This window comes from Kalmanozyma brasiliensis (assembly GCF_000497045.1).
Source record: "Kalmanozyma brasiliensis GHG001 unplaced genomic scaffold PSEUBRA_SCAF6, whole genome shotgun sequence".
NCBI classification, from domain to species: Eukaryota; Fungi; Basidiomycota; class Ustilaginomycetes; order Ustilaginales; genus Kalmanozyma; species Kalmanozyma brasiliensis.
In genome coordinates this window covers 396,048-420,168 of record NW_015961989.1, presented here as the reverse complement: position 1 = coordinate 420,168, position 24,121 = coordinate 396,048, and the positions used below count along the sequence as shown (strand labels likewise).

Genomic DNA, 24,121 nt, shown 5'->3' with positions numbered 1-24,121 from the left:
CGCTCTGCTGCAGGTGGAGCGTCATCCGCCCAGTTTACGCTTGGAATCGAGTTGCGGATGCACGAGCCGCAAAGAGATTTTGGGACAAGTGCGGGGCACGCTTCCGCTTCTCACCATCATCGTTCTTAACCACCCTCAAACCATCAACGGGACCTGAGGCGAGGGTCTGGTAACCAACATGGACGAAGGCTCGGTGTCACCGACGTCGGGCACGGGCAGAACGTCGCTGTTCAGCAACTCGCTCTTCTCGTCATCACCCTCTCCTTCCGGGCGACGTGCCTCTTCATCATCCTCACATTATGGTTCGCCCTCCTCCGAAAAGTCAACGTCCCGAGGCGCGGGCTTGTTCCAGCAGACATCGATGGCGCTGCAATCCTTCGCGATCGAGTCAGTGCTTGCTGCGTCCTCTGCACCACCGCGCCTGCCCGTAGCGCAGAACAAGGAGCCCCTCTCGCTGCCCACGACAACGAAAAACTTTCGAGGTTTCGTGCAAAAGTCCGGACCAATGTTCTGGTTCCAGGATGGAGTTGAGGCGACGTTGATGTGGCAGGACACGAGCTGGACGCTCATGTGGATGGCCATCTGGGCGGTGGTCTCGATCTACCCGTGGCTCTTGCTCCTGGCGCCGAGCACAATCCTCTCAGTGATCCTGGTCATGACGCATCGCGCTCGGTACCAGGACAATATGACGCACAACATCGTGCGGATGGAAGTACCCAAGTCGCCAGCATCCAAGTCTCGTCCTTCGGTCGAAAAAGTCCCGACGCCGTCTCCAGCAGAAGTGCTCGCCTACTCGACAACTTTCCCCACCAGCACGGGCGAGGGCGTCGTCCAGCCTCCACTCACACCCAACCCACCTCACGAAGGCACCGTCAAGTACTACGAGAACCTGCGCGACATCCAGAACATGATGCGCATGATCATCGATGGTTACGACCTGCTCGCGCCCACGGTTCCTTACCTCAACTGGTCCTCGTACAGCCGCAGTCTGCACATTTTGCAACTCTCGTTGCTGACTACAGTGCTCATGTTCTTCGTCGCACCGTACGTGCCCTACCGTCTCGTCCTGCTCATCGGCGGTGAAGGGGCGTTCATCCTCACTCACCCGTGGACCAAACCCGCGATCGAGGGACTCATGAAGCGCGTCGACTCAAGCAGGGAAGGGCGGAAGATCATGCGCATCGCCAAAGAGGGCGGCCACAAGCTGCGCGAGTGGATCGAGCAGGATCGATTGGACGATTACGTGGTGGAGCGCGGATATCGCAATGTGGAGATGTTTGAGAACGAGAGGTATCTGCCCGCCAAACGGGCGGCGAGCTCTAGTGGAGTGGTGGGCGGATGGAGTGGACACAACCTGCAAATGGGAGAGAGGAGACCGTGGACTAAGGGGCCCGATGGATGGTCTTCTGACGATGTGGATGTCTTGCCCGGTTCCAAGATCGACATAAGGTGAGCAGACATTCCCCTTTTCTTTTTCATGATAGACCTCGTGCTGACCTCTTCTGATCGTTCTGGTTGACACAACAGCAGGCAGGTCGCGATGCAGCTCGAGCCGGGATGGGAGTGGGTCCCCGGAGACGATTGGCGCATCGACTGGGGCGGCAGCTGGTCCGCCGTCGGCGTCGATAATCAGGGCTACGTGTACACCGACGCGAGCTGGCAGAAGCCCGCGAGCTACCCGTATGGCCACGGCAACGGCGTCCCCGACTATCCGCCGAGCATCTTTGACGTCGAGGGTCACGCGGATGACAACGCCCAGGTGGACGAGGATGACGCAGAGTCAGAGGCCAGGAGCACGCTGCCGCCGCTGAGCGCGGGGGTGGTGGACCATGATCCAAAGATGAAGTGCGAGACGAGGCGAAGGCGATGGCTGAGGAGGGCGGTTCGGACGGCGGCTTGAAGGGCTCCAGTCATCATACTCACGGCTTCAGGATTGAGCTCACGATGTCACTGCCGGCAATGCACACGAATCAATTGTGACTGCATTGCATACTATAGAGATTGCGACAGAGAAGAATGATCGGTGAACTGCACCCCACGCCGCGGATTAGCGTGTGATTCTAGACAAACACTTCAGCCTCGAACCGGGCGAGGCACTTCTCGGCTCTTTCGTCCTCCCCATCCTCGGGGAGCGGGACGTTGTATCTCGGTCTGAAGGCCAAGAATGCCACGCGGCAGTACTTGTCTGTAGGCAAAACCAGTACTATTTCGATGGTGATGCCCGGAAAAGCGTCCATGTCTTGGTTGGCACGGTCGACATAAGCCCGCAGACCTTCTAGCGTGCGTTCGTTGGACCGCGCGAAGTCACCGATCGCCTGCAGCATGATGAACGGGATATGGCGCCGAGAGGCGTCGTGGAGAAAGACCTTGTTGTGCGCCAAGGCGTTGATGAAGCATCTCGCCCAGGAGGGCTGCGGGTACCGCCCCACGATCATGTGCTCCAAGAAGCTCAGCTCGACCATGTCGCGGAGCGAGAGGTGCGGGTGCGAGAACGGTGACGAATAATTTGGAGGTGCTGTGACCGGTAGCCGGGTTGAAGGTGTGTGAGTGTGCGTGTGAATGTGTGTGTGTCTGTGAGTCAGGCGACAAAGTGTAGTCGAGGGGGCCTGAGAAGGCGGACAAGCTGAGCAGAGCGGATCACGAAGAGCTTTGAACTGTTCTGAGTTGCGCAGCAGCTGAAGACGGTGGGACCGTCGTCAAAGCGACACTCAATGCGTGTCGAGCAAGCGACGCTCCTGCGCAGCGCGTTCATTCTGAGGTCTCGGCATCCAATGCCGCTGCGCAAGCGGACACCCACAGACTCGACGGGCAGCACACAGCGCACAGAGACTCCAATCTGCTTGCGACGTGAAGCTATGAAACATCTGCGGAACGCGCAGCCTTCTTCGACCTCTCCTTCCGCTGCGCCGCCTTCATTTCCGCGCTTAGCCGTTTGACTCTCTGCTGCAACCGACACTTCTTCTGCTTCCATCTCGCCGACCGCTCCTTTCTCTTTGTCTTCTTCTCCGCCTTGCACTTGTTGAGATCCAGCGGTTGTGTGGTGCGCAACAGCTTGACCGAGGTTGGCTGTTGTCTCAGTGACAAGGGTAGTGGGTTGGAGGCCGATTGTGTGGCGGAGCGGATGGCTGTTTCGAGCCAGCTTGCGCGCAGATGGCAGAGGGATCCAGTCTCCCGTTCGATTGCTTCCAGGAGCTGCGTGAGGCGATCACAGACAAACGCCGTTGTGAGTGCCACTACGGATGCTCGGCGCAGGTTGAGCGCCTTCGCCAGGAGAGACTCGGAGCCGGACGGCAGGGCGAAGAGGAATACTCCAGACGAGTCTTTCTCGACCTCAGTTGGAGTAGTGAGGGCTTGCGAGACCGCATTCCTCGCTGTAATCAGCATCGGCAGGTGCGCGATCAGCGAAGGTTGTGGTACGTCATGACGGCATACAAAGACAACCTTGACCCTTGGCCGCGCCGTAGCCTCTTGTGATGCCTTGCCTTTCTGCTTGACGTCAGTGTCCCGGCTGTGTAGCTTAGCTAGGTCTGCAGCAATGTCGTGTTCGATAGCGCGTGTGATGCTGTTGATCCCTGCGAGCACTTGCGGAGGTGCAGGTTTCAATGACGGACCCTCTTCGCCGTCGACGTCCATCTTCGTATTCTCATTCACGTCCGTGGTCTTAGAGGAGCGGAGACGTGACCTCCTTCCCAAGTCTCTGTGAAGTGTGACCTGAACATCTGGATGACCAAGAATCTCGATGAGTGTGTGAAGGACCGTCTTCGACCCCGCGACGGGCATCTCGGGCCAAGTGACTGCCGTGGAGCTGGCGAGGACGGGTCGAAAGACTGGTCGTCTGCCTGCTGGAACGCTGGGGACGGATGTTGATACTGCAGAAGCAAATGCCGAAGTCGATGCTTTCTGCACACGGTCCTTGGGGGCAGAAACCTCAACTTCCTCGTCTCGGCTGACAGAGGCTGAAGGCTTCTGTGTGACCCCCTGGCCTTCAGCAGCAACGGCAGGTTTTGACGGACCCGGCTTGTCTGACACATCTTTGCGCTTCTCCTTCTGCCTGTCATCCAGAATCCTCGGCGCCGAGGTGGTTGGCGGGCCAGAGGGCGCACCCGAGAACGACCCGAAGGCAGCTAATCCAGACGCCTGACCCAGTTTGACCGCAGGCTTGGAGCTGGAAGCCAACAGTGATGCCAACGCAGCATCTTTGCCGTGTGGGTGTGGCGAGAAAAGAGATGATAGTGACGAAGCGAGAGAGCTACCGCCGGACGAAGAACCAAATGGGCTAGCGCCTGCTCGGTCGGAGGGCTGAGGCCGTTGCTTCTTACGAGAGGCCGAGCGAATGGTTGCGCTGTTATCCACAGCGGCCTTCTTGGGCGGCATCTTGACCCTCCTTCGACTGTCGAACGGCTACCTCTGGGGGTTAATGGTTTCGCTGAGCATGGGAATTGATGTAGTCGCGACGAGAACACGTTTGGGCTCGACGGAGATTCTTGAAGCAGCGAGAAATGCGAGGCCGAGGACACGCGGTTTCGGCGGTGCTCTGCGGTGTCCGACGGTGGCTGCGGGTTGTTCCGGTCGATCGGGTAGTCGAAGATGATGTTTGGGTCAGAGAAGAGGGTGCAAGAAGAAAACTCAAAATTTAGGGTCGTATACGAGACTGCAGGTGTGGAGTAACACAGGTACGGAACTCGGGGTAAGATAACGACGACGGGGGCTTGGACCCACGCTTGTATGCGTTTGGTCACCACCTTTCTCCACCACTGACTACATCATCATCAGGCACACATCGGCGATATCTGCTGGTTCCGTTCAGGATGGAGACAAAACGCTTGCAGGTGCCCGTCATCGGCCTGCGCAGGTCCGGCAAGAGTTCCATCCTCAACGTCGTCTACAACGAAGTCCATCCCGACGACACCGTCTTTCTCGAGTCCACCACCAAGCCAAGCTTCATCCATTCCGACAGCTTCCTCCCAATACGCATCATCGATACGCCGAGTCGAGTGCTTCTTGGCGATGTTCGCCTGGAGAAGGGTATCCCTCTAAGCACGGCAGCCGGCGCTCGTGCTGGTCCTCCGCCGCCTGTCCCAGCTCGAAACGCTCCTGTCGCACAAACACACAACGGAGCGATAGCATCTGGATCAGCCGCAGGCTTAATTGCAGCAGGAGCAGCACCCGAGCTTCTCGCGTGGACCGACGTATCCGCAGTAGTCTTCGTCATCGACTCGCAGGACGACCACTACGAGGCACTCTCCAAGCTGCAGTCCATCATCCTTTCTGCCTTCGCCGAGAACCAGACCATCGAGTTCCACGTGTTCGTTCACAAGATCGATGGCTACTCGGACGACTATCGTCAAGATACGCTGTCCACCATCCAGGGCAAGGTGCTGGACGATCTGGTGGACAGCAGTCCGAGCTTCGTCGCTCAGCCGTGGTCGTATGCGGAACCGCTGCCAGTCAAGGAGAGCAAGGGTGCAAAGAAGGACCGCAGTCGGAGCAAGAGCAAGGATATGTTTTCACGTTCGCCGGCTGCAGCGGGAGGCACTTCGAGCTCGGGTGGAGGTGGATACGATGCAAGCGCTTCAGAGTTCTCGAGCTTTTCGGGCGGAGGTGGGTACCGGTCGGACGTTGCACCAGAGCCAGGACTGATCAACTTGGATCAGGCGGTGAGACTGCATTGCCACGCCACGTCGATCTACGACACGAGCGTCTTTGTGGCGATAAGCAAGCTGCAGCAGAGTTTGGCACAGAAGTGCAAGCCGGAGGAGCCTCTGGATGCCGAACCTGTGCAGGCGGCGTCGAACGGCGCCGGGGCCGGCGATGCGAGCTCCTCCGCGGCAGGTGAAAACGGCAAGCCGACTCGACCAGCAGTACCGACGCTTCGACGCAACCTCACGCTCGCCGAGTCGATGGAACAGGTCTGCGACTCGATCTGCTCCACCTGTCGATTCGAGAATGCTTTCCTGTTCGACCTGCCGACTCGCACATACATCGGATCCGACTCGGCGCCGTTTGACGCAGCATCGTTCGACCTCGTCTTCGACTACGCCGGCTTCCTGGCGAAGTTCGCTGGTCTCTATGCCGGCGTTCAGGACCCATTGGCGTCATCGCAGCAACCAGGAGGATCGGCAACACCGTCCACGCCGGCAGGGTCAGCTTTCCAGCTCTCCACCTCGCCCTCGTCTGCCCGCCGCTTCTTGCTGGGCAGGATGTCGAAAGAGTCAGCAAAGAGCACAGATTCACCTGCTTCGGCCACCCCGACAAAAGCATCCTCTGCAGCACCAAGGTGGGCCAGCTCAGTGACCCGACTGCAGCCAGACCGCACGCTGTGCTTCTACCAAATCACACCGCGGCTGGCATTGATTTCGCTCATGCCTTCCGACGTGCATGCGCGACAAGCGGGACTGATCGATTACAACATCACGTTCTTCAGAAGGGCCGTGCAGGGGTTGTACGGTTTGGCGCAGACGAGCACCTAATGGAACCTCCATGATCAAATCCTCGAGTGTGTGATATTGCGTGAAAAGGAGCACGTCAGGCCGGGTGTCGAACGTGAAGGAAGGGGGGGACAGTCTAGAGTCTACCGTGGGTGGAATCGAGCGATCAAGCCTGTGGGGCGTCCTGGAACTCGTCCTCATCGTCATCCTCGGTTGCGACTGGATCGCTCTCCTTTGCCGACGCATCGTATCCCGCCAGCTCGTACTCTCCATCCACCGCTTTACGTCCTTCCTCCGTGAGCTTGGGTCGTCCATCCGAAATGTCCGCGTCGAAGAACCTCGGTACGAAATCTTCGCCCTTCCTCTTGCGTTCCGCCGCGACATTGCGCTGTTTCTGCTCGATCTCCTGTTTGGCCTTGGTAGCCTCGCTGAACTTCTTGCCCAAGATGGCGTTGGTGACGGGCTCCCAAATCCTACGGCTCTCCATCTCGTCCTGCGCTCCCAGCGGTCGCACCGCCTTCGCAATCGGATCAACATCGTTGACGTTGAGCAGCAGACGCGATTCCTTCTCCCCCTTCCGCTTGTACGTAATCTTGCCCTTCCAGCACCCTTCGAACGTCGCAACGACCCGGTCGGAGGGGATCTGCTTCACCGTCGTGTATTCCTCCGGATCGTCGTTGGGGCCGTACGAGTAGATGGCACCCTCGAGTGCGTACTTGGCCTTGGAGATCCAGCTCTCGTCCTTGTACTCGACGATCGCACGCAATCGCGTGCCGTCGTCGTCCCGCTTGCCCCCACGACATGTGACGTAGAGCGAATCGCAGATGGCCACCCACAGACTACCGCGGAGGAGACCGTTGATCGATGCAGTCGGGTGCGTGATCTGGTACTCCTCGCCCACGGCACCGCACTTGGCCTTGTCGGTGAGACTCAGGAAGATGCCCTTGTTTTGCTCGCCAGGGAAGACTTTGACGTTGGTACCCGTGAACTTGGCGCCGAGCTGATCGACGCCGCATAGCTGCACACCCGCATCCCTGGCTTCGCAGAAGAAGGACGAAACGGGTGGATGATGGCTCACCTGCTCGGTGAGGAAGACGAGTCGTCGCTTGCCAGCCGGCTGTGTGTTGGCGCCGGAAACGGACGAGGTGGCGGTAGCGTCGTCGTCGTGGTCCGCGGCGGTGGATGACGCAGCGGTGGAAGGTTGCGTCTCGAAGGATTCTTTTGCATCTTTGGTGCTCTTCTTGCGACCGAGCAGCTTGGAGAGGCCCTTCTTGGCGGCAGAGGCCGGATTGTTGGAGGAGCTCTCAGAGCTGTCGCCCTTGATCGAGGCAGGCCGCGAGGCCTTGTCCTGCGGCTGCACCATAGGAGAGGGGGGAGCGCTGCTTTTCTTGGCAGACAAGGTGGGTGTGCGAGCCTGTGTAGAGATGAGCGGCAACGGCTCGGGACTGTCGGTGGCAATCGTCTGTACGGGGAGGACGTGCGAGTCGCCGAACTTGACAGGGTCGAAGTCCCAGTGGCAGCGGAAGTGTTCTCCAAGAATCGAGTTGTATGGCTTGCAGATCTTGCCTTTGACGTACTTGAGTTCTTTAGTGAAGGTGAAGCGGAGCACGGCGAGCATACGATCGAGTGGATCGTCAAGGTCAGCGACAAGGGTGAAAAAGTCACCACGGTCGAGATAGTTCCAGTATTCCAGGTTGGGGACAGGTTCGAGGAGATTAGCGGGAAGCGAGAGACGGATGGCGGCAATGTCCTTGACACCGACCATGCGCTTGAGGATACCCATGAGGGTCTTGAGTTTGCCAGAGTCGCTTTGGTCCTTGTCGGAGGCAGCACCCATCTCCTCCTCGTCAGTCATCTGGACGGCCTCGGGGGCAGCGGCGATCTCGTCTGCCGAGGCGTCCTTGTCGCCGGTGACCACGGGCGCATCTGTGTTGGACGACATGCTGGCGAGCGAGCTTTGGGATGGACCGTTGCTAAGATAGAGCCAGGCGATATGCGCGCTCGAGGGATGCAAGAGCTAGATAGTGTCGAGACGGACGAGATTCTTCCTGGAGACTATGTGATCTGTCGAAGAGATGGTCTTGAGAAACGTGCCGAGAGAAAGGGTATAACACTGAGGTGATCACAACGTTGGTCGAGATGATGATGAAGGTCAATGCAAGGTTAGGTGCGTGCAGGAGTGAATTGGATATGAGGCACAGTTTCAGTGGACAGCGTTGGGTTTGTTTGCTCTCGAGACTGCGCTGTGCTGTTGTGACTTTTGTTGGAGACCTCGAATAAATAATGACGTTGTGGTCCGTCCACCTTCTCGCAAGTCGCAGGTCCATCAGCTGAGCGAGCTTTGCTGCATTGACCCGTGTGTCTGTAAATGCGCTGCCGTCTGCTCAAGGGAAAATATTCCAATCCTCCTCCTCCTCCTGCTCAGCTCATGGACCCGAGATTGGCAGGCCGAGAAAAGTGGAGAGATGCACTGCGCGTGGGAGCGGAGACAACCTGCAGGAGAGGCACGAATTGAGCGCCTGAGAGCGTCATGTTATCGGCAAGTTACCGGCTCAACTCCTTTGCCAGCTCGACAGCTGAACAGTCTGACAAGAAACAATTGGGAATGAAACATGCACGCTCGCTCCTGCCCCGCGCTGCAGCTCTGCATCTCTCAGATTCCCCTGCCGTCCTGCACGTTCCGTCGCAGCCCCCTTTGCTCAACATCAGCCAACGATGGGAACGTGCCGAGCTAACTGAGTGTCACTGTCGAATTAGCAAAAGGCGTTTTTGCCAGTTTGTTAGACTTGATATTTTCGTTTTCCAAATCGGCCGACTGAGTTCCTAGCCTGGAAGTCGGAATTGGCTGTTGGTCCGTTGGGAATCGGTAAGAACGTCGACGCGACTCGGTTGAGTGTTTGTATTTACCTTCGAAGATCTCCACCACCAACACTTCGCCAGGATCATCTCGGCTGGGCGTCGACGGTATCAGGTCTCTGCATTTCATCTGCAGCGGTACTGTTGCGCCAATTCTCAACAGCCGGGCTTCATTCCGCATCTTGCTCGAACCGCTTCCAAAGCGTGCCATCTGCAGACGCCCGACTGGACCCTGGTTCTTGACGCGAGTGGGCCCAAGTCACACGATCACGCCGTCGCTTTATCAGCATCAGAGTGCTCCTTCAATCATTCGCAACGTCTCGTACTGTAACGCTCCCATCGCCCTCGTTTCGGACCGACGGAAGGACCAACACACGCTTTGGAGTTAGTAGCCGTGGAAGCCTCGCATAGACAGACTGGTCGTCTTCGGGTCCGATCAACATGGGAGGCAAAGATTCGAGCACGGCGCTCTCAAGAGCGAATCGCGATGCGGGCACCTCCTCGAGCAGTAGCATCCAAGCGGCATCTCGCACCGGCAGCAACGCACCATTCTATCGCCAGTTCCTGCCCGCACAGCTCTCCAACATCTCGCCCAACGAACCAATACCGTCGCTCGACGAGCTCTCGGCATTAGCGAAACACCTCAGCAGGATCAAAGCCGAATCAGCTGCACGCCTTTCTCGCCTCGAATCTCGATCCGCCGACCCAGTCAAGCCCATCTTCTTCTCAGCACCCAATGACCTCTTCAGCCCGCCTGGTCTCGCTGGTCTCGCGAGTGCCGCTCAGAGTCTCTACTCGGACTCGGCCCGGAAGTCAACACCATCTGCTTCCTCGTCCGCTTCCAAGAACACCAAGACTCGCGAGCGTTCCTTGGCCTCTCCCGCTCCCTCCGCCTCGGGCTCCAATCTGAACGGAACCGCAGCCGCTGGAGCTACGAACAAGATCAAGATCAAGCGAGAGAGAGATAATGACAGCGCCCCGGCCAGCTCCTTCCTATACTCGGAGGCGAGGTCTCCGCACAAGCTCGGAGGCGCAGCCGGCAAAGCAAATCCTCGGAGCAAAGCAGCGAGGGGCCACAGCCTGGATGTGGGCGGAGATGACGAGAGTGTAGCGTCGACCGATCCCGAGTGGGATCTGGACGAAGATTCGATGCCAAGTCGACCGGGGCGGACATACGCAAAGAACAAGAAGCGCAAGCGCAGGGATGCTGACGCCGACTCGAACGAGGACGAGTCCGGCTCAGAATTCGAGGCTGGTGCTCTGCTCGGTGCAGCAGGCTCGGCAAGAGGCTCTGCCACATCGAAGCACGTTGGTAGCGCGTCGGCTTCCAGCGTTGCAGCGCGCTCAGCAGCTGCTGCCGTAACAGCTGCAGGTGCCATCGCTTCCCGTGGCGGATCCGATGTCGGCACGTCGTCCGGCGGTGCTGGCACACCCAAGATCCCCGCCATCGGAATGCGTCTCAAGGCCAATGCCGGAACCGCATCATCTCACAACGCCCCGGGCTTGCCAAGGAAGGCATCCGACTCGACACAAGTCTCAACGAGGCGCAACAGCGTTTTGCCATCGCCCTCTCCGTTGCCTTCGACGCCTCTTCCTCACTCAGCCTTGCCCGTCGCTCCTCCGATCATCTTTCAGCCCGCGCCAGGCTGGGAGCTGCCGGCTCGCACGCCAGCTACCTTTATGCCAAGCTTGGAAAGGTCACGCAAACCACGAGGCTACCCAACCAAGCCTGGCGAGGTGAACGAGAACTTTGCAGACAAGGACTGGAAGGAGAAGGAGCGCGAACGCGATCGTTTGCTCGAGCGCGAGAGTGTCGGACCAGGCACGCCAATTGGTCTTGGCCCAGGCCAAAGCATGGTCAAGGAGGCTACTGCCGGCAGAAGAGGAGGCCGAGACTTGCAGCAGACACCGATCAACACGTTCTACAACTATGCGGACGCCTTCTTCAAGACGCTGACCGAGGACGACCTGGCGTGGCTCTCGAGCAAGTCGGACGACCACGAGCCGTTCCACATGCCACCGCTCGGCCGTCACTACAAGGAGATCTGGGAGGAGGAAGAAGCATTGATCGCCAGTGGAGCCGTCGATGCGTACGGCCTTCCCCTCACTGCCATTTCGCGCTCGCCGTCCGTCAGCCTGGGTGCTGGAATGGGACTCCCGCTCGATGTGACCGCCCTGGCAGCAGCTAGGAACAGCACCGCAGACGACAAGACGCAAGATCACGCTGCACGCGAGGAGCTCGAGATTCCTCCTCCTCCGCCCTTTAGGGTTCAGCAGATGTCGGATCAGCATTTGGGCTTGGAATCGCCTACGGTCGTGGATGCTCGCAGCGGACCGTTGGCGGAACGGCTGGTCGCTTCCCTGCTGCCCTCGAACAACGACGCAGACAACGACGATCCCAATACGTCTGCAACCGGCTTCGGAGCGGAGTCCAGATCCGCGCTTCCGCCCTCGATTCTTGTCAATCTCAACGGGCACGCTCGACCCGACGAAGAGGACGGCGACGACGATGATGCGGAGGGCGAACCCGACATGGACTTTGAGGGTGTCATGCAAGACCAGGACATGGCGACGTTCGAAGAGAGGATCGCCAAGGAGCTCAAGGCGCTCGAAGTGCTCGGCGCTGACGAGAGCCTGGATTGGTCGACACGAGCCGACGACGAGATCTCGACCACGCTGAGGATGGTGCAGCGCGAGCTGGCGCGTCAGCAAAAGGTCAACGAGATGCGCAAGGATCGACTGTTTGGCATCGCCAAGGATCGAATGGCCTACCAGGACTACCTCAACTGCCTCAACTCGGTCGAAAAGGAGATCGAGCTGGGGTGGACCAAGCGTCTGCGTCAGATCAAGGCCAGTCTGAGCAAGCGCAAGAAGGGCGGTCATACCTACCACGACGACTCGCATCTCTCGCAAGGCGCCAACGGTGTTCAGTCTGCAAGTGGCACGCCTCAACCTGGAGGCGCACCCTACAACGGACCTGTGCGACCTCAGCTACCGGAGAATGTGGTCAATGCCATGGACCGACGCGAGAAGCTTCAGTTTGCCTTCAAGCCGCTTTTCGACGAGGCCAGACATGCCTGGCAGACACCCACCGAGAGCGTCTATGCTGACTTGCATCTGGAGAAGGTCGAGTAACGTATCGCTCTGTGTCACTCTTGCACGTTGTATTCTGCACTGCGCGAGTCCATTCTGCCTGTAATCGATACCCTGGTAGCAGCTGAATGCTGATAGACTCTGCGTTGTCGCCATCACAGAACCCAGATGGTATGAGAAGGTGAACGCATGGCGGGAGAGAGCTTTGCCTCTGACGCCTGTCAAAGTCGCTCGCGTCAAGTCTGAGATTTGGCCATTTCCACACGAGTCGAGCCAAAATGAAGCAAGGAAGAGTAGCAAGAAGAATACAAGGACCAAGCAATGATAAGGCAAAGTTGAAATCGGGCCAGCAAATTGTATTTAAAATGGCCTTACGCACGGGCGCTGGCTGTGTGAGGGTGAGTGGCTGGCACAGGCTGACAAGGGCGAGAAAGGCGCAAGTCTTGCTTTGTTGTGTGCCTTCTGCAAAGCAAGCGCGGCTGGACCATCGCGTCAATCGTCGTGTTGTCCTATTCTTCCACTTTCTTCTCCACCACCTTTCCATACCGTCTTCTATCGATACTCGCACCTCTCGTCTTTGTTGGCATCGGCACCTCGAAACGATCTTCATCGGCAGCAGCATCGACTCTTGTACGCACAACTCCTACTGCAGCTTGAGGAACGAGACTTGCCTCCTCTTCGATCATCGATTTCGACACAACATTTCGGTCATCTCCTAGCTCCAAGTAACCCCACCGAACCCGCTCCAGACGTGACGCAAACCAGAAACATAGAGGCTCAAGCAGCCATACCACGCCGATCTTCTCCCTAGCACAAACGCATCCAGCACATACATCGCAACAATGGAGGCCGACGAGCAGCTATTCCCCATCGCCATCTTGATCGATGAGCTCAAGTCGGACGATGTCACCCTTCGACTCAACGCCATCCACCGCATCTCCACCATTGCACTTGCACTCGGCCCAGAGCGCGCCCGTGACGAGCTCATTCCCTTCTTGCAGGACTCGCTCGATGACGAAGATGAAGTCCTGCTCGCTCTGGCACAAGAGCTTGGTTCCGGTTTCGTAGAGTACCTTGGCGGTCCATCATATGCGCACCTCTTGCTTGGTCCTCTCGAGAACCTTGCTGCTGTCGAAGAGAGTGTTGTTCGTGAAAAGGTAAGCAGACCAATCCCGGCCTTGAGGTCAGGCTGTCTCTGTCGTTCAAACAGTGATCTGACCACCCTCTCCTGACTTTCATCTCGCTCGTGCAACCTATCGCCTGACTCGGTACACATCTGTTCTCGTCTTGATCACTGTCTCGCTCTACGACCCTTGCACCTCCATAGGCAGCGGAATCGATTGTCAAGATCGCCGAAGTCCTCTCCGAATCTCAGATCGAAGAGCAGTACATTCCACTGCTGAAGCGACTCTCGGGAGGCGACTGGTTCACATCGCGAACCAGCTCCACTTCCCTCTTCTCCGCAGTCTACCCGAAAGCCAAGCCAGCGACCCAGGACGAGCTGCGCAAGATGTTCACCGCCCTCTGCAACGACGATACCCCCATGGTCCGACGAGCCGCCGCACGCGATCTCGGTCCTTTCGCAAAGAACCTCTCCAAGGAGCTGGTCGTCTCCGACATCATTCCCCTCTACCGAAAACTGTCCTCGGACGACCAGGACTCGGTCCGTTTGCTGACCGTTCAGGACCTCATCGCCATTGCAGAATCGCTCAGCCACGACGAGTCCAAGAACTACCTTCTCCCTTCGATCCGCAGCGCCGTCCAGGACAAGAGCTGGAGGGTACGTTACATGGTCGCCGACCATTTTGTCAAGTTGGCCTCGGCGGTGGGTGAGGATGTGGTGCGAGACGAGCTCGTCATGGCTTTTGTCCACCTGCTCAAGGACAACGAGGCCGAGGTGCGAACAGCAGGTGCCGGTCAGATCCCTGGCTTTGCCAAGCTTGTCGACCAGGACATCATCTTGGCGCGTCTGATGCCGTGCGTGCGCGATCTTGCCGGTGACAACTCTCAGCACGTTCGCGCCGCGCTGGGCATGCAGATCTCTGGGTTGGCACCTTTGCTCGGCAAGGAGGCCACCATTGAGCACCTGCTGCCATTGTTCCTGCAACTGCTCAAGGACGAGTTCCCAGACGTGCGTCTCAACATCATCTCGAAGTTGGAGCAGGTCAACGAGGTGATTGGCATCGACCTGCTTTCGCAGTCGCTGCTTCCTGCCATCGTCGAGCTGGCCGAGGACAAGCAGTGGCGCGTACGACAGGCGATCATCGAGTACATCCCCTTGCTGGCCAACCAGCTTGGTGTGCAGTTCTTCGACGAGCAGCTCAGCAACCTGTGCATGTCGTGGCTGGGTGACACGGTGTTCAGCATCCGCGAAGCGGCCACGGTCAACCTCAAGAAGCTGACGGATGTCTTTGGTGTCGAGTGGGCGAGGCAGACGATCATTCCCAAGGTGCTCCAAATGGGCACGCACCCGAACTACCTGTACCGCATGACGACCATCTTTGCGATCACGACGATGGCGCCGTCGCTCGACACGCCCGCCATTACGGGCGACGTGCTCGAAACCGTGCTGCCCATGGTGAGCGACCCGATCCCCAACATCCGCTTCAATGTGGCCAAGGCGTTCGAGGTGCTGTCGAGCGTGCTGGTCAAGACGCCCGAGGGTAAGGAGGTGATCAAGACCAAGATCTCGCCCGCACTCGACAAGTTGAAGGAGGACTCGGATGCGGATGTGCGCTTCTTTGCGCAGAAGGCGCTCGACGCGGCGAGTCAGCAGGCGTGAAGAAGGAAAACAAGCGAAAAAGAAAAGTCGTTCCGTCATACATCAGTCTTGGCCTCCGTCGGTGCTCTCTGTTGCAATCTGAACTGTGATCACCTTGGCCCATCGTCGTGTGTTTTGATGTGAAAGTTGTGGCTCGGGTGATGAGCGTTGGCTCAACTTGTTTTCTGAGCCACCTTTTTTGGTTGCATTTTCCGCGTTCGTTTCCCCCGCACAAGGAATGACGTACAGAACACCAATTGAGCTCACTAACGGCATTGCTCTTCGCATCACACCGACAGCCGCACACACGTACTCACGGCACAGCTCTACTTCACGCGATGGTCACACCATGCGTCTCGGAGCTACACAGTGGGCTATGGTATCTAAAGCCAATTGAGGATTCGACCATGGAGCAACTTGAGAGAAGCAGAGCTCTTGAGCCATGACGATTCGGAGAAAGTCGGCGTTTAGGCCTCCTCGATCTTCTTGATCCACTCGGCGGCCTCGGGTCCCTCGTCTGTGATTGTAGAAGGAAACGGATAACAGGAAGTGTGAGTAAAGTTTGCCTTTGTGTGCGTGTGTAAGGGCCGGTCCTGCTTGGGCACAACTTACCCTCGTGCTTCTTGAGGATCTGTTGGCGACAAGGATCAAACGCAAAGCGGCAGCATGGTCAAGGTCAGTGTCGTCTCATGATTGTGGTCATCTAAAAAGGTTGAGGGGTTGGTACGTACAGCAAGGAAAGCGTCGACGTAAGCCTGCTGGGCCTCCTCCTTGGACATGCCCTTGTTCTTGTTCCAGGCTTCCCACTTGTACTTGCCGGTCAGGTCTGGTAGCAGCACGAGAGGAGGGACGAAGAGTCAGTACCGATGCTCACGAGTCGCTCGCTTTCGAGAGAGGGGCAACCTACCGAACATGCCGGGCTTCTTGGTGTCGCAGTCACCGTTGTTGGCCTGCTTGAAGCTGTTCATCACAAATGCCGATCGAAGACAGAGAACATAAACGTCAGTCCACCAATAGCTCTTACACAGCGAGGTTGAGGCTTCTTGCCGGCCTGTGGCTACTCACAGACCGTAGAACTTGAGCTGGTCATCCTGGGTAGGCTGGACGGGGCCGTCCTTGGGGAGCGAGCCGACGATCTCGACGGCCTTGTTGAACTTGGCTTCGGCAGACATGTTGCGTGTGAACTTCGAGGTGTTGTTGTTCGGATGTAAGTTCCTGGTGAAGGTAAAGGTGAGAGAGGTGGATGGCGAGGACGCTGATGTGGGCTAGCCAAAGGCGGGGGGTTATGGACTGTGCGCAACGGCATGCTTTTCACGCACGCCCAACCAGGGAAATGACCTCACCTGCTCGCTTGCCAACCCAACACTTTTCCTCCGCACCGAGCTGTGTTGTCGATCCGGCTCTCGAAGCCGTCCAATTTTAGCTCGTCGAAAATGCAGCGCAGCATATGCCGTCGGACTGCGAGCTGCAGCGTTGCTACCGAGCTCGCCTTCATGTTTGCGATCGTCTGGACTACCTTTAAGCTACAGCGAGGCTCTACGCTCCAAGTAACGCTCAAAACTCGCTGGACGACGAGTCGTGCAGGGCAGAGGAGATCAGAGAGAGGGATAATGGAGTCGCGATGTGAGATCGTCAATTGCGAGGCTCACTCGCACGAATTACAATCGATCACCTCAATCGCGGAGACGCGACTGGCTGGCGATTGGCTGAGCGGCCCTTGAAATGCGGGTGCGTTGGCCGACAGCTCGCTTCGGCCTCTGTCCACTCGCTCACTCATTCACCTCATCGCCTGCCGAGCCCCGCCCACTCAGACATCTACTTGGCCCAGCATACCCGCGTACACGCCCAGAAGCTGTCCTCCGTCAGCTGGCACGCCCCCTGTACGCTCACCGCTGCAGCTGCTCACCCGATTCGAGGTTCCTCCGGTCGATCCACAAGGCCACCTCCCGCCGGCTTTGGTCTTCGTCGACGTTGGGACCGCTTTCCCCGATCCGCATATCCTCTTGAAGTCCCTGAGACTGAGAGCCTCCCGCCAGAGCGCCTCGCCCGATCTGGCAGAATTGGTCCTTGCCCGCTCCTCCTCCCGTGAGAACTTTCCTCACGCGATCTTGCTCGAAAGCTACGCAGCAGGAGTAAGGCTGTCTTGAGCTCAAGGTCGATGGAAGCAAGGTGGCTTTCGACCAGTGTCGGTACAGCCTCAGGCCTACGCACCGAAAGTTGGCGGGACTCTCGCTGAGCCTGTAGCTCTCTGAATCCTTTTGGCGGCATCCGTTTTGCTTGAGACAAAAAGCAGCGAACCAACAGGACCTTCAGTCATCTGCAGTTCCGGCTCTACATACGAAGCCGCTGTGCTGTCTACAGCTCGGGACGACATCTGAGCGCTGTTTCATCGACACTCATCGCGCATTGGCCTAAGCGATAAGAGAGACGCGAGGCAAGAAAGCGCGAAACGTGGTCGAAGCGATCTCACATCTTGCGATTTTCTTTGGCGTGGGATCAGGCGCGAAGCTTGGCCAACCTTGGATGGCCATGTCCGACCAACATGCTCGTGATCTCCATTCTCAACCTTCGCCTCAACCATCACACCATCTTGTCGAACCCGCATCCACTTCCGCCTCGGCTCACACTCCTTCCGCTGTCGCGCTAGAGCCTTCACACCAGCCAGATTCACCTCTTTCCCCACCACCAACATCCCGACAGCAGCAGCAGCCAGTCGAGCAAAGCGGACGCGAAGTATCGTCTTCCCTTTCGCCTGCAACCTCGTCGATCCCTTCGGTATCTTCGCCGCATCCTCCTGCTTCACCGCAAACTAGTCCCAAGAAGCGCGCTCCGGCTCGACGCCGTGCCACGAGATCCTCCTCAGCTTCACAACGTGCCAGCACATCTGTTGACACAGCTCCCAAGGCCTCACCTGCACCCAAAAAGGCAAGGGCCCTCTCTCGCTCTCGATCTGCCGGCTCTGCTGCCCTCGATCAAAGCACCGCCTTTCCCGATTGTCTAGCCTCAGCTCACGCTCTTCCTGCGTACACTCACGCGCCATACTTGAGCTCGCCTCTTGCCAACAGTCAACCACAGCTACCTCATCAGCGGACACCCGTTCCGGCACAGTTCTCGGCAGCTGTTTCGCCAGGCTTGATTGTGCCTCATTCCCAGCAACTGACCGCTGCAAGACCACCATCCTGGCCGCGAGGCTCTACACCGGCCGTTGTCTATTCTCCTCCTCCTCAGTACGTTCCGCCCGAGATCGTACAGCAGCATCATCAGGCCTATCTTCACGCACAGCAAGCCTTCCTCGCACCTGCACAGCCGCGAGTAGGACCCATCGCTCATCCAAAGGCATTTGTACCTGCGCAACAGACGCACTTGTCTCCGCAGCGCCAGGTCTCGTCGCCGTCCTATCCACTACATCCCGTAGCATCCAGCGCATCTTATCGTGGTGTCAACTCTGAGCACCCGCAGCTGAGACACGCATTCGCCTACCACCCCTACCCACCACGGAGTTCGAACCCGAACGCCCAGTTCAGGATGGACCCTCAAGCCCAAGCTCAGATGAACCAAGCGCAAGCGCAGGCGCAGGCACAAGCCCAGCATCAAATGCAGATGCAGATGCAAATGCAAATGGCGCAAGCACAAGCACAGGCGCAAGCGCAGGCACAAGCACAGCAACAAGCTCACACGCTCCGACGAAAGAATGCGCAGGACGTTCTGGTGGGGCAAGGCTTCCGCGGCTTGAAGCGCGGCCGCCCAACCGATCGTAGCCTGCCACCTTCCTTGAAGCGTCAAGTGCCCGAATCGGCTTTCTACTCGGACCTTCAGCGCATGGAGAAGAACCTCGACTGGACCGTAGCGAGGAAACGCGCCGAGCTTACCGATGGCCTGTCGCGACCGCCCAAGATCAAGCGCACCTTGCGCATCTTCCTCAGCAACACGTGCTCCAACCAGCCCTTCCAGCTCGCAGAAAAGCAGAAGGGCAAGGATGCCAGCACGAGTGCCGACGCGGGAGAAGCTAGTGATGTCAAGGCGGAAGGCGCGACAGAAGGGGCTGACGGCAAGGAGGAAGATGCTGTGCCGTCGTGGACGCTTCGTATCGAGGGCCGACTCTTGGAGCCCTCGTTCAAGTCTCGAGCCAATACTGCGCTCTCTGCGCAGGCGAGCATTAATCGCACCGGCGCACAAAAGTTCAGCAACCTGATCAAAACTTGCGTTGTCGAGCTGATGCGCGACGCGAGCCTCTATCCCGACGGCAGCAACATCGTTGAGTGGCACCGTCCCGTGTCTTCCGTGGCACCGGCTAGCGGCATGCAAGCTGGCGGTGGTGCAGGCGGTCTCGGCGGCACTCAGGGTATGGAGGCGCCGCTGGTCGCCAGTGCCGAACCCGCGTTGGACGGTTTTGAGATCAAGCGCAAGGGCAACGTGCCGACCAAAGTCAAGATCGTCCTCTATCCCGCCTACACCCCGGAACGCTACTCGCTCTCTCCCGAACTCGCATCCCTGCTCGACATCCGGGAAGAATCGCGCGCCGGCGTGATCTCGGCCCTCTGGTCGTACGTCAAAGAGAAGAAGCTACTCGACGAAACAGATCGCAAAAAGGTCAAGTGCGACTCGGCGCTGCGCTCGCTCTTCAACACGGAAACCATCAACTTTCACCACATGCCCGAAGTTGTCAATCGCCACCTGCACCCTGCGCAACCTATCGTGCTCGAGTACTGGATCCGCACCGACAAGGCGGAGTACAAGCATTCGACGGCGTACGATATCGAGCTCGACCTAGAGGATCTGGCGATTCGACAGAAGCAGCACAACGTGCTTGCGCAGTTTGATGGGGCGAACGATGCGACGGCCAAGGAGATCGGCGAGTTGGACGATAAGATTGCCCAAGCTGCAGCGACCATTCGGAACAGAGCGAGCGCGAGGGACTTCCTGGCGAGCTTTGCCAAGGATCCACAGGGTCAGCTGACAACGTGGATCGCTAGCCAGGCGCGGGATCTGGATGCGATTCTCGGCAACAGTACCACCCCGGGAGCTGCGGGCAGCGTGGCCAGCTTTACTGCGGAGGAGATGAGGAGAGCAGAGACGTTCAAGGGCACCTGGGTCGACGAGGCCGTCATTGTCAATGAGGCACAGAGATTGGCCGAGAAGCTGCAGGAGCTGCAGAACCAGGCGGCACAACAGGGTCAGTCCATGTGAGGAGCGCGAATGTCAGGCGAATGTCATGTTTTACTGGTCAAGCGTTTTGTGCGGCAGCAGCAGCTGTTTGACCTTGAGATGTGATTGTTCATTGAGGACGAGATGAGAATGCGAGGGAGACGACGGGAGACAATGCATGCAAGAAACTTAACGACAACACTACCACACCGCTCCTACCCCAAGTGCGTCTTACTCGCGAACGCGAACGAAGGCACTAGCATAGCTAACACTGGAATCGGCGACGCTGAGACAGGCACTCGACTGCTCGTAGCGGGTGAACCTGCACTCTGTCGCCGTTCCTGCTCTTTCGAGTTCCGCGAGGGCAGCAAGCAGTACGCCGATGGGGTGCCTTCCACAGACGGTGTTCTTGGTCTCCCTAAGATAGGCGGCAAATTCGACCCGTGCCTGTTCTGCCGTCTTCTCGCCGGCGGGGCACGACGGGTGGGTGATAGCCAGGATGCCGGCCTCATCGAGCTCGCGGATGCTCTGATGGATCTCCTTTCCCTGCGTCGCCTCCCTCGCATTTCTACTTGTCAGGCTGATCGGCGGGCCCGAAATCGGCCTGTAGAGTGTATACCTAAACCGGCTACCCCAATGACAAAAATCGCTCGAGACCACAAAGAAGCATTTTTCATCCGCCAGATACTTCGCCAACACCTTGCCGTACTCTTGTTCCTTCGCCGTGTTGATTGCGCCAACCAGGATAGGAACGATCTTGATATGCGATGGAAAAACATGTCGGATGTAGGGCAGGTGAAGCTCGAGCGAGTGTTCATCTTCGTCTTCCTGCTGGGTCATTGTGGAAAATTTGCCGGTGGCGGCGAGCTCGGCGGTGAGCGCACGATCGACGGGCAGATGGCCGAGCGGCGTCTCGTAGGAGTGACAGGCAGTGAGCGCGCATCCGTCCAGATAGACGTGGTGCGATGGTCCGAGGATGAAGACCGTCGAAATGGTGGAGGTGTCGATGGTCGAGTAGGCGTAGGCGGCGGCGGGACCGGAGTAGGAGTAGCCCGCGTGCGGGGCGATGATCGCTCGACTGCCCGGGATCGGTAGCGTGAGAGGAGACGAGGAAGGGGAAGGTTGGCAGACAGAGAGTGGAGAGGGGAGCGTAGTGGGTACTGCGGAGAGCCAGGATGTGAGTTGCGTGCGCAGCTGCGAAGGCGAGGAGGAGTACCAGCTGCCTGCATGCGAGGCTTTTCTTGACGGCGCCATGCTGGGGCCAAGATGATGTGACGCGGATAGTCGATGGCTGGGAATGATGCCCGAGCAGCGTTCCGTTGAGGAAGGCTGGTTGAGCTCTCGTCGAGAGGAGAGGAGGTGATCAGAGAGGAGAGCAGGTGATTCGAGAGCAGAGCTGTTAACCTAGACTCAGCAGCAGCACGCTTGCCGCCTTGGACCCTGCAGCTTATCTGGCTCGCGGTGGCTTGTGCGAGTTAAAGAGTAAGATGTTAGACCCTCGATAACAAGATGTCACACATGATCGGGCTTAGATGGGCGCCCAGATCTTGATCATCAACCACGTGAAGCCAATTTTGACTTCGGCCGAAGTCTTGCAAAATCGCTTCTAGCGAGCGAGAGCTGCCACTCGTTCACACCCTTGCGCGCAAAGCGACCAGCAGGCGTTGGGAATTTCTTGGGTTGTACAGCGCAGTGAGTGCTGAATTCTTCGCATCAGAGGTCAACCAAGCAGCCAACCAGCGAACGAGGGCTGCAGATCCTGGAGGCGCAGAGCGAGTCTGAGTGCAAGCCTGCGGGGTTCAACAATTCGAGGTCGTCGTCGCTATCTCTCTCCAACCACCAACTACATATCATCAAGATGGCTTCCGCTCAGATTTCCAAGAAGAGAAAGGTAAGACATCGACAACACGAAGCTCTCTCTGTCCGCACAGACCTGTTGTGCGCTCTGCGTTGTGGGATCAGCTTGCACCAACATCAACGGCAGCACGCATGCAATATACGATGCGTCGATCAGCAGCAGAATATGCCGGTTTGTCAGCATAGCAAAGATAGTTCTGGGTGGCATGTCGATGGAAAAGAAAGCCCAGGCCAGGGAGATGGAGAGCACGGACACATGACACGCAGGATCTTGATCAGCATCAGATGCATCGCATTGGACCTTCGACAACGCTCCAGCACTTCGATTTGGTGGGAGACAGCTCATTTTCGCATCGAAGTCTTGGAAGCGTGCCGCCCTCCTACAACGCTCTTGCCTGCGACTTGACATTCGATGTGCAGATGATTGGCAGCTCAGGTTCGGCTTGGTTTTTCGGTTGGTGGCTTATGGGACACACATCGGCGATTGATGGGAACGTTCAGCATAGGCTTGAAGATACAGGACCATGCGAGGAGGCGGAAGGCAGAACACATCGCTTCGACGTTGCGCGTCGCCATCGACGATCGAAACTCAGCACACAGACGGTTTCGACACGATTGCTTGCGTGTCGTAGCCTTGCCAGCGCAACAACACGACAACCTTCAGCATCCAGCGGATCAGCGAGGCCTACACCGCAGAGCCACGCAACGGGGCAGAACAGAGAGACCTTTCCGACATCGCAAGTTCGAACGCAACAGCATCTGACCCTCCCTTCCTTTCCCTCGCCCACAGTTTGTCGCTGACGGTGTCTTCGCCGCCGAGCTCAACGAGTTCTTCACTCGTGAGCTCTCCGAGGAGGGATACTCTGGCTGTGAGGTCCGTGTCACCCACGCCCGCACCGAGATCATCATCCGTGCCACCCACACCCAGGAGGTTCTCGGTGACAAGGGTCGCCGCATCCGCGAGCTCACCGCTCTCGTCCAGAAGCGATTCAAGTTCCCCGACAACTCGCTCGAGCTCTACGCCGAGAAGGTGCAGAACCGCGGTCTCCACGCCGTCGCCCAGTGCGAGTCGCTCCGCTACAAGCTGCTTGGTGGTCTTGCCGTCCGCCGTGCCGCCTACGGTGTCCTGCGTTTCGTCATGGAGTCCGGCGCCAAGGGTTGCGAGGTCGTCATCTCGGGCAAGCTGCGTGCTGCCCGTGCCAAGTCGATGAAGTTCACCGACGGTTTCATGATCCACTCCGGTCAGCCCGTCAAGGACTTTGTCGACGAGGCTGTTCGTCACGTTCTCATGAAGCAGGGTGTTCTCGGCATCAAGGTCAAGATCATGCAGGGCTGGGACCCCGAGGGACGCGCCGGCAAGCCCTTCCCTCTGCCCGACGCGGTCACCATCCTCGAGCCCAAGGAGGAGGCCCCCATCCTCGCCCCCGTTTCCGAGTCGCGAAACGCCCCCGCCGAGGTTGCCGCCCCCGCTCAGGCTCAGGCTGCCCCCGCTGCCGACGTCCAGGCCTAAGCGCTCGGGTCGGTTGCGATCATCCCCCCTTTTGCATCTCTCGCCCTCACTCTCACCCCCAGCTTCCCTGCATTCCCCCTTTCTAGTTTCATTCGCATGTTGAGTCCATCTCGACTGCGCCTCTTTTCAGCGACGTCGTCGTATGTTGCATTGTCTTTTGCATTCTACACCATGTACTACACCTTCACATGCGCGCTCGCGACCTTTCCTTGCTAGGAAAGACCAAAATATCATCATTGGCCATCGTGCCTCGTTGCCTCTCAGACCGCATGCTTTGCTTGTCTCTGCTTTGATCTTGAGAACTTCGACCCGCAGCTTCCGACGCACTGCTTAACCGTGGACATGAAAGTGGCCGGACCTCGACACTATGACAGGCAAGCAAGGTTGTCGCAGCCGATGGATGATTGCTGAGATGTTAAGACCTCCTTCTCACAGTCCTGCGAACAGGTGCTCTCGTGACTGCGGTCATTT

At 58.1% G+C, this 24,121-nt stretch overlaps 11 protein-coding genes across 11 annotated transcripts; 6 read left to right on the top strand and 5 right to left on the bottom strand.

Annotated features, from left to right (window-relative positions):
- Window positions 1-178: 178 nt before the first annotated feature.
- On the top strand, window positions 179-1,900 carry PSEUBRA_005520 (Peroxin/Dysferlin domain protein; the record flags this gene model as incomplete). The annotated part of the gene is made up of 2 exons (XM_016438963.1): window positions 179-1,449; window positions 1,528-1,900. 2 exons carry the CDS (start codon window positions 179-181, stop codon window positions 1,898-1,900), a joined length of 1,644 nt encoding a protein of 547 aa, XP_016290241.1.
- A 160-nt stretch (window positions 1,901-2,060) lies between these two features.
- On the bottom strand, window positions 2,061-2,462 carry PSEUBRA_005519 (uncharacterized protein; the record flags this gene model as incomplete). The annotated part of the gene is made up of 1 exon (XM_059465553.1): window positions 2,061-2,462. The coding sequence occupies one exon, from the start codon at window positions 2,460-2,462 to the stop codon at window positions 2,061-2,063; it is 402 nt and encodes a 133-aa protein (XP_059321650.1).
- A 391-nt stretch (window positions 2,463-2,853) lies between these two features.
- On the bottom strand, window positions 2,854-4,374 carry PSEUBRA_005518 (uncharacterized protein; the record flags this gene model as incomplete). Its single annotated transcript, XM_059465552.1, has 1 exon — window positions 2,854-4,374. The coding sequence occupies one exon, from the start codon at window positions 4,372-4,374 to the stop codon at window positions 2,854-2,856; it is 1,521 nt and encodes a 506-aa protein (XP_059321649.1).
- Window positions 4,375-4,808: 434 nt separating this feature from the next.
- On the top strand, window positions 4,809-6,470 carry PSEUBRA_005517 (Gtr1/RagA G protein; the record flags this gene model as incomplete). Its single annotated transcript, XM_016438949.1, has 1 exon — window positions 4,809-6,470. One exon carries the CDS (start codon window positions 4,809-4,811, stop codon window positions 6,468-6,470), a length of 1,662 nt encoding a protein of 553 aa, XP_016290240.1.
- Window positions 6,471-6,594: 124 nt separating this feature from the next.
- PSEUBRA_005516 (Oxysterol-binding protein) lies at window positions 6,595-8,370 on the bottom strand (the record flags this gene model as incomplete). The annotated part of the gene is made up of 1 exon (XM_016438937.1): window positions 6,595-8,370. The coding sequence occupies one exon, from the start codon at window positions 8,368-8,370 to the stop codon at window positions 6,595-6,597; it is 1,776 nt and encodes a 591-aa protein (XP_016290239.1).
- Window positions 8,371-9,725: 1,355 nt separating this feature from the next.
- On the top strand, window positions 9,726-12,419 carry PSEUBRA_005515 (Histone acetyltransferases subunit 3; the record flags this gene model as incomplete). Its single annotated transcript, XM_016438948.1, has 1 exon — window positions 9,726-12,419. One exon carries the CDS (start codon window positions 9,726-9,728, stop codon window positions 12,417-12,419), a length of 2,694 nt encoding a protein of 897 aa, XP_016290238.1.
- An 800-nt stretch (window positions 12,420-13,219) lies between these two features.
- PSEUBRA_005514 (Armadillo-like helical) lies at window positions 13,220-15,159 on the top strand (the record flags this gene model as incomplete). The annotated part of the gene is made up of 2 exons (XM_016438954.1): window positions 13,220-13,534; window positions 13,705-15,159. 2 exons carry the CDS (start codon window positions 13,220-13,222, stop codon window positions 15,157-15,159), a joined length of 1,770 nt encoding a protein of 589 aa, XP_016290237.1.
- Window positions 15,160-15,605: 446 nt separating this feature from the next.
- Window positions 15,606-16,310, bottom strand: PSEUBRA_005513 (Acyl-CoA-binding protein, ACBP; the record flags this gene model as incomplete). Its single annotated transcript, XM_016438947.1, has 5 exons — window positions 15,606-15,655; window positions 15,751-15,769; window positions 15,870-15,964; window positions 16,046-16,098; window positions 16,204-16,310. 5 exons carry the CDS (start codon window positions 16,308-16,310, stop codon window positions 15,606-15,608), a joined length of 324 nt encoding a protein of 107 aa, XP_016290236.1.
- A 1,357-nt stretch (window positions 16,311-17,667) lies between these two features.
- On the top strand, window positions 17,668-20,325 carry PSEUBRA_005512 (SWIB/MDM2 domain protein; the record flags this gene model as incomplete). The annotated part of the gene is made up of 1 exon (XM_016438961.2): window positions 17,668-20,325. One exon carries the CDS (start codon window positions 17,668-17,670, stop codon window positions 20,323-20,325), a length of 2,658 nt encoding a protein of 885 aa, XP_016290235.2.
- Window positions 20,326-20,514: 189 nt separating this feature from the next.
- PSEUBRA_005511 (MEMO1 family) lies at window positions 20,515-21,537 on the bottom strand (the record flags this gene model as incomplete). The annotated part of the gene is made up of 1 exon (XM_016438939.1): window positions 20,515-21,537. The coding sequence occupies one exon, from the start codon at window positions 21,535-21,537 to the stop codon at window positions 20,515-20,517; it is 1,023 nt and encodes a 340-aa protein (XP_016290234.1).
- Window positions 21,538-22,141: 604 nt separating this feature from the next.
- Window positions 22,142-23,650, top strand: PSEUBRA_005510 (K Homology domain, type 2; the record flags this gene model as incomplete). Its single annotated transcript, XM_016438957.1, has 2 exons — window positions 22,142-22,174; window positions 22,931-23,650. The coding sequence occupies 2 exons, from the start codon at window positions 22,142-22,144 to the stop codon at window positions 23,648-23,650; spliced, it is 753 nt and encodes a 250-aa protein (XP_016290233.1).
- Between the last annotated feature and the right edge of the window lie 471 nt (window positions 23,651-24,121).